The following is a 13299-nucleotide window of genomic DNA, read 5'->3' on the forward strand; positions in this document are numbered from 1 at the left end:
GTAGTTTACCTTGAAGTACGAGAGTTTAACACACATTTTAAGAACCTAAAAAAATTAGTTTTATGTCATTATTACTCCCTCCGTCCATCTCATTTATTTATAGTTCTTTAGCACTACTTAGCACGTATTTTAAGGTTCCCACTTTCAACAAAATATAGTTCTATAACTTAATTTTGAGATTTCCTTTCTAAGTAAAAAAGTTCAAATTCTCGTCCTCCAAGATAAACTACCTAGGACATATATGGAGTACTACATATAAAGATATAGACAAATATCAGATCACCATTATATTGTAAACTACCACTGTATTTTAATAATGCTAAAAACAATAACATAATGTTAATAATCAAAACCGAACCTAACGTTAGTGACAAAAGAAAAATACAAACCTAACAATAGTGACAAAAAAGAAAAAAATTATAGTTCAGTGGTAGGTTTCTAAATAAATAATATGTTGGGTGGCAAAAAAATCAATTTTCCCAATTAAAAATTATTGATATTCAAATCATAAAAAGTTAATCGTTTATTCGTACATGCACCTGAAAACAATTTAAACTGAAACTTTTAATATAGAAGATCAAACACACACTAAATACATCCATACAATCAACAATCAAGAACACCAAGAACACATATAAAAATTAAAATAGACCCAATTTCTAATCAATATTCAGGCCGACCACAACAAATTCGGGCAAGACAAAACATGTTAGAGAAATATAGACCATGAAACTCAACATGATCCACAAACTAATCCGAAAAAATTTGTAGAGAAGTTACATTACAATGATTCCGGTCACCAATATACAAATTTAAGAACTGAACAAATAAGAAAAGGAATAAAAAAATGCAATGATGTACATCTGCTACCATAACAAAATACAAAAACAAAAAAACAAGCAAAAACACAAAACAAACATAAAAACACACTTTTTTAGAGAGACGGAAAGAATTTGACTACAAATAAATTAAAAGAAAGATGTTACCGAATCTAAAACAGGATCCATATAATCACTATCAACGAAATCACTTTTATTCTCTACCTCGCTGTTTGTTTACCAACCTTATACATATCGAAATTCAGGTCATGGAAAAAATCAGAACCAACAATAAAACTCGGCGGAGAAAAACTTTAGAACAATTAGAAAAAAAGGTTGCTAAAGAATGGATCCGAGAGAGTTAGTTGTCTTTACTGATCATAGTTGATATAATAAAAACAAGAAATATTCTCAAATCCCACATGAAATTTGAAAGAGTTCATGATGCTTCATATTTAATAATTATTTATTATTTGTTACATATATTAACTTAAACAAATAAAATTATAAATTAGATTCATTCCTTTTATAACCTACTGTTGTACCGTTAAATAATATTAATATTTTTAATATAAACTTTTAGTTTAAAAATAATTATTAAATTATAAATAAACTTATATAAAGTTGTATATCAATTTATAATCAACATCTAAGATCTAAAATAACAAATTAATTAATTATAAAACAAAATTATTGTATATTTGAGATAAATATAGTTAATACAACTTATTTGTAAGCATAAAGAAATCAAAATTTCGTAATTTTTTTTTAAAAGCAGAATACTTATATACTTATATTATAAAATACTTGAAGAATCATGGGACCAGGTCCCTGGCATACGGCTGCCAGGGACTGGTTAACCGGCACCCTATTTCCTGGCCGTTGGATGCATATCCAGCGGCCAGGATCATATTAAAGTTTTAATATGTCCAGCGCTTTTTTAGCGCTGGACGGGGATTCCTATGTCCAGCACATGGGAATCCCCGTCCAGCGCTAAAAAAACGCTGGACATGTAAAAATTTTAATATGATCCTGGCCGCTGGATATGCATCCAACGGCCCAGAATTTGGATGCCGGTTAAGCGCTCCACAGCATACGGATGCTGTGGACCGCTACCCAAGAATCATACATAATCGTCTCCGGCAAAATCAAATTTTCGTACTTGTCTACTCGATATGAAAATCTGATTTCCCTGCGAAAAAGAGAATTATTAAGATGAAATACAGCAAAACCGGTCCAATTGGATGACGCCACCAGTTCAACGGCGGCGATGGAGAGCGGAGCTCCGTTGGCGGCAGTCGGAGCTGTTGAGATTATTCATGAAAGTGAGGTGAGGTTAGTTTAGATGTCGTAGGAATACAAGATGTGTATAGCATAATAACACCATAGTATGTTGATGAATTCTAACTGTGTTCATGTTGTATTATGTTTCCAATTCCAAGTATGCTACTTCACTGCCACTCTCGACATTTGCTCAGCTTCACTCCATATCGGCGATTGGGGCAAAACCTATCCTTCGATATGAGGAGAACTCATGCTACACACAAATGATTTCAGGTCTCTCTCTCTCTCTCTCTCCCTCCCTCCCTCCCTCTCCCCCTTTCTCTCTCGTATAAATTAAATAATATATGTATTGTAGCTTGTGTTCTTGTGATTTGCTATTTAGGTGAATTTCATTCTTTTCTGATTCATATCCTCAATCAAATACATGTATATGATAGTCAATTAATGAGACGTTCGTTGTGAATCATATAAACAGAGGAAGGCATGTGTGAGCTTTAAAGGATTTAGACTCTTTTTTCCCTCTTAATGGCAAAAAATATTTAGGATTATGTTCATACTATACAAGTTTTGTTATTTGTTCTAATAGTAGTGAATATGTTTGATAGAAGGAACCACTCAGTTTCATGGTACTTGTTTCTGAGCAATGTAAACAAAGATTTTAGACCCATACAAACTATAAACATGTTGTCATGTAACATTATTAAAGATTTGAAGAGTCTAATTTTTTTTTTAAGGGAAGTGTAAAACTATTATTCGTGTTGTGTTTTAGATAATTTCTTTTAAGCAAAGAGTAAGCATTACCCAAAACAATTTTTTTGTTTCTTTTGAACAATTTCGGAAAAGCAATGAAAGATCCAAGTCGGTCAATAAATTTCTCCATTACAAATACTGACATTGTCTGTCCATAGAAGTTTGTCATCCATGTCCTCTTACCTTTTGATGATACAGTACAATTGCATAAAAGTAGAATACTAAAAGTATTTATCCAACTACTCTTTGAGTCTTATTATGCTTGCTCTTTATTATTATCAGCTTTTTCTCTTCTGGCAGATAATTGGTTAATGCTCCCCAGTATTGTTTCTTGCTAATGATTATTTTCCTTACAAGGGTAAAGAAAGAGTTAGAGAGAAAAGGTTTGATATCTCTCTCAAATTTTTCCAAAACCGGAAAGAACTGTAAACAAAGAAACAACCATTATTATTTTAATCTTGACTATTTTGTTGATAAAGGTTGCTTGTATATTTAAAATTTGTATAATTTATTATATCAGTGAATGGTGATATATTTGTAAAGTATATTGATAGTGAAGCAATTAGCATATTCAGTGGTATATTGGCGTACTTGATACAAATAATATGCATCAGTTACCAACACAATAGCAATGCGGCAATATAGAAACATATAAAAAATATTAAAAAGTGAATCACATTGGTGACTTGCAACTAAGCTGGAAAAAAGCAGGCGTCTTTTTGTCTCTGTTCTCTACATGTATCTCTCTAAAAATGGCTAAAATGCTTTTGATTAAAGCCTTAGGTTTCCCTGTAGTTTTTTGGCCAAGGTACTTGTATTTCCTTAATGAACCAAGATGCCCGCTTAATATTTCCACAGATCATATTTTCTCTGACATGTATTTATGTGGCTATTTTGTGTGTATCCATTTCTATTATTCAAATTACAACCTGTAAAATGTACTGCTTGTTTCCTGCCTTCTGCCGTGCAACTAGAAAGTCTGAGGCTACTCTTTGGGAAATACGCATGCTGTTTATGAAATATACAAATATGTTTTCGTTTAATTCTTTGCTAAATATAAGAAGGTCATAATTAATCTTGAGTTTCAACTTTGTTTTGGAAGAATCATTTTCGTTAACTTCTACTTCTTGTAGGGTGTCACTGTATGACCTCGCATGGATGGGAGCGTATCTTGCTGTCATTTATTAATAAATTTTTATTTATATAAACAGTTGTTGAGCCCTTTCCTATTTATTAAAGATAATTTATTTGTAATACATTTACTATATGATTCTGCACAAGGCTATCTCAAATTTTAATATTGGTATATGGTGTAGGAGTCATAGAGTTTCCCACTATCCTTTCCCGATATAGATAAATAAATAATAAATATGCGCGCGCGCGCACACACACATATATAATATTGATAGGGATGACAATTTTTTGCGGATACGCGACTGTTATAATTCAATAAAATAGAATAAAACCTGAACTTTGGGATTTGTTTTTTTATAATTACTTGAAGGGTTCGGTTTGGGTTGGTTTTTCAATGCGAACCAAAGCCCAAACTAAACCTGACCCAATCTGAAGCCCAAATATATGTATAATATACTAATAGACTTAAATCTTTCAGCTCTCTAGGTTTGTTTCATTCGCCTCCACCATTCCACCAATAACCTATCCACCTTTATCATTTTTGGTTTCCATTTTCTTTGCATTTCTAAAGAAGAATATCTTTTTTTGTTGTCCCTGATGATGTAGCATATCTTCGATCTAGTCTATCACGATTACTCAGGTATATGTCTGTTGTAATGGTTTGTTTTTTGTAATGTTTAGGAACAAGCTACTAGATACAAATCTGTGCCCTGATGTGTTGTTTATAAGATCTATAGATGTTGATAATTACCATTTTAAGCGATAGGTCTGTCTGCAATCAAATTATGAAGGAAAGACCAAATTAAGAGTCGAGGTTTTTTAATTTGCTGAAAACATTTATGGCATATATATATATATAGAGAGAGAGAGAGAGAAAGAGAGAGAGAGAGAGAGTAAAGTTCCTTGGAGTCCTCAGTTCAGCGGAGTCTTGGAGTCCTCATTCTTCGAAATTAGATAAAATACTCCTTCTGTGCCATAATTTTTGGCTTGTTTGACTTTTGATGGTCAAATTGACCAAACTTTGACTACAAATTACATATATAATATGATTAAGAACAATCATAAAAATTATAACATTAAAAAATATACTTTACGTACTTTATTATGCATATTTTATATTTTTAAAATTACAAGAGAATTACATGTAATTTGTAGTCAAAGTTCGGTCAATTTGATCATAAAAAGTCAAACAAGCCAAGAATTATGGGACGGAGGGAGTATAATATAGTGGTTTTAATTTTTTTTTATTTTTTTGTTCTACAATATTTTTAAACATCTAAAAAGCTAAAGTTTATGTTCTACCATGTAATCAATGTGCACAACAATTAATTTTATAAACCGCGGGACATATTAAACATATTGTAGAACATAGCGTCCTGCAATTTATAAAAACAATTGTTATGCATGTTGATTACGTTGTAGAACATAATCTTTAGTTTGTCGGATGTTTAAAAATGTTGTAGAACAAAAAATAAATTTAAAAGTAGGAGACTATATTTTATTGAATTTTAAAGAATGAGGACTCCAAGGAACTTAACTCTCTCGATCTCTCTCTCTATATATATAACCCTATATGTATATAAATTTACTTTTTTATAATGAATTTCCACCTAGGAAACAAAGTGGTTATGCATACCTTTTTTGGGTCATGGTACAGTTCAATGGTTTCAATGATTAAGTGCTACATCATGAAGCTAATGAAGTTGAACTATTTAATATGATAAGTGTGTATTGTCAGCCACAAAAAGCTATACTACTTTTACTTAAACTATCTAGATGCAAAACCTGGTTTTTGATATCTGCATTCCATATAGGATTTCCGCTGATGAGCTAAGAAAGATTTGGTACCAATAAGTGAACTTGAACCTTCTGTGTATTTAGGTCTTGATTATACTACTAAACGGTAAACAAGCATTTCTTTGAATTTCTGAAAGGTTATAGAAGATATCCCGGTTCCGTTCAAACATCACCACCTCTGGAACTATGAGCAAGGATGTTGATATAATAAGCACTTTGCCAGATGACCTTCTAGGTCGCATCATTTCTCTTCTTCCCACAAAGGATGCAATTGGTACTGCTGTTCTCTCTTCAAGATGGAAAAATCTCATGGATTTTGTCCCAGTTCTTGATCTTGCTTGTCACGTTCCTACAGCTGGCTTTATAGATACTGTGAAAAAGTTATTACCAAGTACTAGCAGCTTAGCAAATACTCAAGTTATCCAAAACCTCCGGCTGCAAATATGTGAATGTCATTGGTGCATTGTTCCGGTTCATGTTAATAGATGGGTTCGTTCAGCAATTGAACGTAAAGTGGTTCACCTTGATCTTTGTCTTCCTGACTTCGTTAGTGGAACAGTTGCAAATGATGTGGTATTAGCTTTGCATATCATGGCATCTGATTCACTACAGACTCTAAATATTAGGGGAGGGTTGGGTCTACGCATGCCCTATACTACAGGATCTTTTAAGAACCTGAAAACATTTAACCTCAGGATAAATAATCCAGATAAGGAGATACTGGCAAACTTGTTCTGTAGTCTTCCTCAACTTGAAGAGTTGTCGGTTGAGGCAACATTTTCAATGATCAGGCCTGGGGATATGACAATCTGCATTAATATCATTTCACCTGCTTTAAAGCAGTTATGCTTATGTATCAATCAAAAAGATTATCACGATGTTGATTTTAAGATACTCATCGATACCCCGATGCTTCAATCTATATTTCTGGGAGATGACTTTTTGGCTGCCTACTTGGTCAAGAGCCTGCCTTGCATTGTCAAAGCGACATTGGCCGTAGGGAGAAATCTTTATTATGAGGATTATTCTGAATATGACAAACGTTTTTTTCGTGCAATTGAGCTTATCAGGGGACTTTCTAATGTTAAGTATCTTTCAGTTACTAGCGATGCTTCAGCTGTGAGTTAACATTGCCTTCGATCACCAACTACTACTAGTCTATTAGATAATTTTCAACAGAATTCCCAATTTTACATGTTTAATGTGTTTTTTCATTGATATTTTTGGTCTGTGATAATTTGGTTTTCCTTTTCATTGCAGGCACTGGATTGGGCTGATCAAGATTTTCCCATATTACACGGTGTGACAGACTTGGAATTGGATGATGTGCCTTTTTCTGGCATCTCACTAATACCAAAGTTTCTCAAAAGTGCACCAAATTTGAAAAATATCGTCGTAACAATACATGTAACGTTATCTACCAAGCATGCTTGAACTATATAAAGTGTTTAAAATTCCCTTAGAATCCTTGTCTAATATTTCTTTGTTTGTCACTAGCCGGAAGTCGAACTTACGGGTTGGTCTTGGATTTCGCCTGAGACTTTGCCGACTAGCTTGTCACATCTTGAAAATTTTGAGATCAAGGAAGCCGAGACCATCAGCCATGAACCCAGTTTTGTTACCATGATCAAATACATAATTGAGAATGCGAAAGCCCTTAAGGTGTTTATGGTTTATGGATATAGATTTGTTGTATGAACTTGTTAGCATCAGGAAGTTCTAGTGGGTTGTCTTTTGCAACTTAGAAGTAAACTCTTATTATTGTTGGCCAATTACCCTTCTGCGTCCGGTTTTTTTTTTTTTGGAATTGTTAGTAGCTAAATAAATGCTCCAAGACTATACTGTTACAATGTTATGTTTTTGAAACATGGTTGAATTTTGTGATGTATGCCGGTTTGAGCCTTATGGTGGAGTAGTTTGGCTTTATACTTTCTATAGTGTGGTTAGTAATTCATCTTTTCCCATTTTTCTGTTAAATTCCGAGTTGAGCTTTATCTAAAAGCATCCTTCTGTGGTTTTATATCATGCCGCATTCTAGAAAGCTTATGTAATTACCACTTCAGCTAATTGATGAATTGATGATATGTGATGAGCTCGCCCCCCCCCCCCCCCCCCCCCCCCCCCCATCTGCGCTCTCCCTCCCCGGGAGGGAGATGTAGAATTAGTGTTATACAGGAATGACTAATGGATTGTTAAAGGTCTTAAACATTACGAGGATCCAACTTTTGGCCTTTTTTTCATTGGAATAATGCTAGGATGGGAATGGAGTCAATGGACTAATTTTGCATAAATGTTATAGGTGAAAAAATTGTTGTTTCCAGATAGATTGGTGTGCAAAGGTGGCCTCTTAATCAATTGAAAGTTTGTGTTTGATGTTAGTGTCATGTTACTCTACCTCAGCTTGATTACAATTTCCTGTTTGAGTTCATCTGTGAAAACAGGGCCTCTTGTATGCTGCAGAGGCCAAGTTCATTAAAAGTTGCTGCACTCTCACCAACACCCAGAGCCCGTCTTGGATACAGCCTTACCTGTGCAGAAATGAAACACATTGATTCCAAGTATCATAAGATATCTGTATAAGGAATGAATACATTGTGTTGCATCATTTTGTGGCCAACATCAACATAATGCTTTGCTTTTCCGTCAATAAACCAAGGCACTTATCCAGTCCATGGGAAGACTCCTCAACCAGACAATAAGTCCAGATCAGTTATGTCCCCCTCTTGTGTTGGCAGCTAACTCCCTCCCATGTGTAGTAATCTGAGCTCATGCTCCAACTAACGGTCTTTGCGTGTGAAGGAATTTCATAGTTATTTTTTTTTTGATGCAAAGTCTAGTTCAGTGAGGTTCACAAGTTGAGAAAATGATTGTGGAATGTATCCATTGAGCTGGTTGTTGCTGCAATCAAAATATTGCAGTGAAACTGTCAAGAGAAAGGGCTAGAAGTCTGAGGTTTGTATTTGTAAGGTTTGCTTTGGGCCATTGAGATCATTTCCATTTCAAGAACTGGAAAGAAATAATGCACTGCCATCAAAAACCTCAGTTTCTTCTAGGAATACCATTCAAAACCTGTTGTACAAAACAAACTAGAAATCTGTTTCAGTCTTGAACACTGTTTATTCTTCCCTTTTATCTTGTCTTGGCAAATTTTAAAAATCTTTATAAATCCCGAGTTTTGATGATCACAATTTCTAGCAAACAATCTTATTAAATAATAATAGCCTGCTGGTTTATATGTACTAACTCAGTCCATAAGCATTATCATAAAACTAAGTTGTATTGTAAGAATAGCCTTTGTAGCTTGATATAATTAAAACTAAGTTGTATTGTAAGAATAGCCTTTGTAGCTTGATATAATTCATCGCTGAATTTAAAATAGCAAGTCATTGTCTTAGAGCAACTCCAGCAGCTTCCCTATTTGGAGTCTTAAACCAAAATATGAGGAATATGAGAAAATAATCAACTCCAACAGTGTATTAGTGATTCCCTAAATCACTAAGATCCACTAGCCATGCTTTATCTTTAGGTAACCTCTCTCCTCTCCTAAATCTTATTTTATAATAAATTTTGAATACAAACATATTCTCTCTCTTCACCTATTGCAATATTGGTAACTTTTAATAATAAAATAATATATAAGGAATGTTGCTGGAGGTGAGAATAGCTATTATTATCTTAAGTCACTAGGATCCAATATTTTATATTATATTTAAGGAATGGATTAGGATGCTGCTGGAGATGCTCTTAGGCACTGGAGACTGGTTTAGTAACACTTAGTTATATAGTTGGTAAAAAATAAAAACAATTATAATTATATAGTTGGTAAAAAATAAAAACAGTTATAATAAGCCATAATACATCTATTCACCCCCTACAGGTGTAATTTCAATCTTCCCATGCAAACAGATATTATCGGCTTATAGTCGAAGAGCTAAGAGTTGGATCAGAGAAGAAACATACTACATGGGATGAACTTAACATGTGTAGAAACTATAACAAATCATTGATCATCGCCATTTAATCTCCATCCTCCGAATCTTGAGACCCAATTCCCTGGCAATTATTCCAGCAAACCATTTTGGTTTTCCTGCATGCAACATCAAGTAGCCAATAACAAATGCAGGAACCACTCCGCACCCATATCCAGTCACCACAGCTTCCCAAGTAAAACCATTGAAAAAATAATCATCATCTTGATCTTCTTGGGTTCCAATATCATTTTCACACATTTTGGACAAAGGATGTCCGCACAGCCCCAAGTTACCAACATAGCTATCATTCTCAAATGTATTGAATTGCGACCCTTCTGGTATATGACCGCTAAGTTGGTTGCCAGACAAATTTAGACGTGCAAGTGAATATAAACTAGTGAGCTGCCGAGGAATTTCTCCTTCAAGTTGGTTATACGAGAGGTCTAGTGACTCCAACACCGTCAATTTTCCAAGTGAAGATGGTATATGACCTGTGAGTTGATTATATGATAAATTGAGGTACCTTAGTGAGACTAGATTTCCAATGTACCCCGGAATCTCCTCTTTGAAATTGTTTCTTGATAGATCAATGGTTGTGAACACAATTAAAATTCTGACAAACTCCCTTTCGACCCCTTTTATTACTAGATTCGTTGAATCACTGTAAAAGAAATTCCCCATATATGTAGGCTTTGTTTCATTGACACCACCATTCATCATAGCATTGAAGTTTTTGAAATATGTTGCTGGCAGTGGACCCGAAAACTCGTTGTGTGACAAATCAATGATTTTCAAGCTAGGAAATGGGTGTTCATTCTTAGAACTCTTGTTTATGACACCATGAAACTTGTTCAATCTCAGAACAAGAACTTGGAGATGTGGAAGAGCTTCTAAAAACTGCGGGAATGTGTCATTTATTTGATTGTTTCCAAGATCAAGAACTTTCAGGTATTCAAACTCAGCAAAAGAAGATGGAATTCTTCCAGCTAATTTATTTCCATTCAAATTTAGTGTTTCCAGATGGCGGAAATTTGATAAGGCTGCTGGAATGGTTCCCTGGATGTTATTCATTCGCACATCAAACACCGAAAGGTTAGTCAAATTTGTTGTGCAAATGGGGAGCACACCACTCAGATTGTTGTGAGACAAATTCAGAACATCAAGATAGCTAAAATCACAGATCAAGGAGGGCAATGATCCATTGAGTAAATTAAACTGTAGATCAAGATACTGAATATTATTCTGAGGTAGTTGATCAAGACCACCTGTTAGTCTATTGTGAGAAAGATTCAGATAGGAGTTTTCTTGCCAACTCTGCAACCCAATCCAATGAGGTATTTCCCTGTCGATTTGATTGTTTGATAAATCTATATGGCTGAAGCTGAAGAACCGTGTTTCTCCAGAGAGATGCGGAAACTCTTTCAAATTGCAGGATGACAATCCCAAGTGATGAAGATCAGGAGGGAGTGTGGACATACCCATGTTTCTCACTGATAAATTGTTATGAGAAAGATCAAGAATTTGGAGGTTTTCAAAGCGTGAAAACTTTTTAAAATCCAAAACACCACTGAAATTGTTTGATGCAAAACTTAACCAAAAGAGGTTCACAAGTTGAAGAAATGATTGTGGAATGGTTCCATTGAGTTGATTGCCGCTACAATCAAATTCTTCCAGATGTGACTTGGATGAATTAAATTCATGTAGTTTACCCGTGAACCCATTATATCTAATATATAAGGTTTCTAATGATGGATGATCAAATAACCAATGGGGTAGGGATCCGGTGAAGCCATTAATGCTCAAATCTAGTTCAGTGAGTTTTCTAGTGTGAGCAACCAAAGAGGGGAAAGGACCACTGAAATTGTTGTCAGAAAGGGTGAGAAGTCTTAGGTTTGTTAGGTTTGCTAAATCTGTTGGAATCGGGCCATTGAGATTATTGAAACTAAGGTCCAAGTGAGTAAGTTGACCAAGGTACTTAACGGATCTTGGTATCAGGCCAGACAAATTACAAACAGCGATATCCAAAGTGGCTAACAACTCCAAAAAGCCTACTGAATCAGGTATACCTCCATATATGTTCATGTCCCTAAGATAAAGGTGTTGGAGAGTAGCACTACTTCCCCACTTAGCTTTGGGTAATGTAGTTGTGAGGTCATTATTAGATGATAAATCAAGCACTTCCAATTTGGGAAGGTTGAAAACCTCTTGGGGTACTACTCCATGCAAATCAGTATTCCTAAGATTAAGAACTCTCAAAGAAGTAGAGATATTAAAGGGCAAAATAGTAGAAATGTTTACCTCTTGAAGATTAAGCACTCTAAGTAGAGTTAAATTCTGTAATAGCAACTTAAACACTTCATCTTTAAGTTGCATACCAGCATAGTAGTGACTGAGATCAAGTGAGACCAGTTTATACAAATGAGAGATTCCTGAGGGAACTCTCCCAGAGATGCTAGTATAAGAGAGGTTGAGATGCGTCAAACCTTTTGCAAAGAAACCAAATTCTTGAGGGAATTGATTGGTGAGTGTAAAATTGTTTCCGAAAAGGTTAAGGAATTGGAGATGAGCGAGTTGAAAGAGGGTGCTGTTAGGAAGTATAGCTCCTTCCAGCTGGCTGCAACTTAAATCCAGTCCGATTACTTCCCCTGTCTTGTGTTCACAGCTAACTCCCTCCCATGTGCAGTGATCAGAACTCATGCTCCAATTCATCGTCTTTGGGTGTGAAGGACTGGAGTAGTAATCATTGTAAGATTCATAGTAGCAATATCTAGGAGTACTAATTGTCAAGCTTTGCCTAAACTTGAATAATGCAATTTTCTGCATGTTAGGACTTAATGAAGCAACTGGGTGGTTTTGCAAAAAGAGGAGCATCATAACGATTGCCAAAAAACAGGTGATGAAATTCCTCATTGTCATCTTTGCTTCAAACTTTATGTTTGATAAATAGCTTGTAAATGTTGTACTTGGAGTTGATATCCCTATATAATGATCATAGATGTCACTTGTCAGTGTCAGTGTTAGGCGTAAATACTTCTTAGCAAATATTTTCAAAGTTATGGTGTTAATGTCATTGTAATTCATTAAAATATCTTGAATATTTTACTTTAATCCTTATTATAAATTCAAGATTATTTTCCCAATCCGTCATCTCAACTAAATAAATCTCCCATTGTGTAAACATTGTTGTCTTATTTTCTATTAATTAATGGTTGTCTACTGATATGTGGGGTAAAAAACAAAGACCAAGACTTTGAGAATTGAAAGATGATGTATACGAGTCTTGAGAGTTACTTTAGGATCTAGAATGCAATTTGTAAAAATGAAATACTTCGGTTCTGTGAAGTTTCCTATACCTTGTTGTTTCTTCGAGTAAAACCAATTTAAATCTCTGCTGCAATAGACCTACTTGTTTTTTGGAGCTAATTTTAAGGCTCTAATTTTTTCTGTGGAAGGAAAGAAATAATGCAATGCTACGAAATTTTCCCAAGTAAATGAATTCCAAAAGTGCGGTACAAAATATGCTAGAAATGCTTTTCAGTCTGGAG

General features: G+C 34.6%; 2 protein-coding genes across 11 annotated transcripts; one reads left to right on the forward strand and one right to left on the reverse strand.

Annotated features, from left to right (window-relative positions):
* Positions 1-1908: 1908 nt before the first annotated feature.
* Positions 1909-7716, forward strand: LOC108197987 (F-box/LRR-repeat protein At4g14103). 10 transcript variants are annotated; one of them, XM_017365738.2, is made up of 7 exons: positions 1909-2148; positions 2261-2375; positions 3153-3235; positions 3986-4626; positions 5921-6902; positions 7044-7190; positions 7281-7716. In XM_017365738.2, the coding sequence occupies exons 5-7, from the start codon at positions 5970-5972 to the stop codon at positions 7479-7481; spliced, it is 1281 nt and encodes a 426-aa protein (XP_017221227.2). In that variant the 5' UTR covers positions 1909-2148; positions 2261-2375; positions 3153-3235; positions 3986-4626; positions 5921-5969; the 3' UTR covers positions 7482-7716. The 10 variants fall into 10 exon arrangements, with proteins under 10 accessions (XP_017221227.2, XP_063938817.1, XP_063938819.1 ...); XM_064082747.1 differs by lacking the exon at positions 3986-4626 and having other exon boundaries at positions 1909-2153; positions 5868-6902; XM_064082749.1 differs by lacking the exon at positions 3153-3235 and having other exon boundaries at positions 1909-2153.
* Positions 7717-9790: 2074 nt separating this feature from the next.
* Positions 9791-12670, reverse strand: LOC108197974 (receptor-like protein 7). The gene has a single exon (XM_017365710.2). The coding sequence runs from the start codon at positions 12668-12670 to the stop codon at positions 9791-9793; it is 2880 nt and encodes a 959-aa protein (XP_017221199.1).
* Positions 12671-13299: the final 629 nt, after the last annotated feature.

Source organism: Daucus carota, chromosome 8 (genome assembly GCF_001625215.2).
Source record: "Daucus carota subsp. sativus chromosome 8, DH1 v3.0, whole genome shotgun sequence".
NCBI lineage: Eukaryota > Viridiplantae > Streptophyta > Magnoliopsida > Apiales > Apiaceae > Daucus > Daucus carota.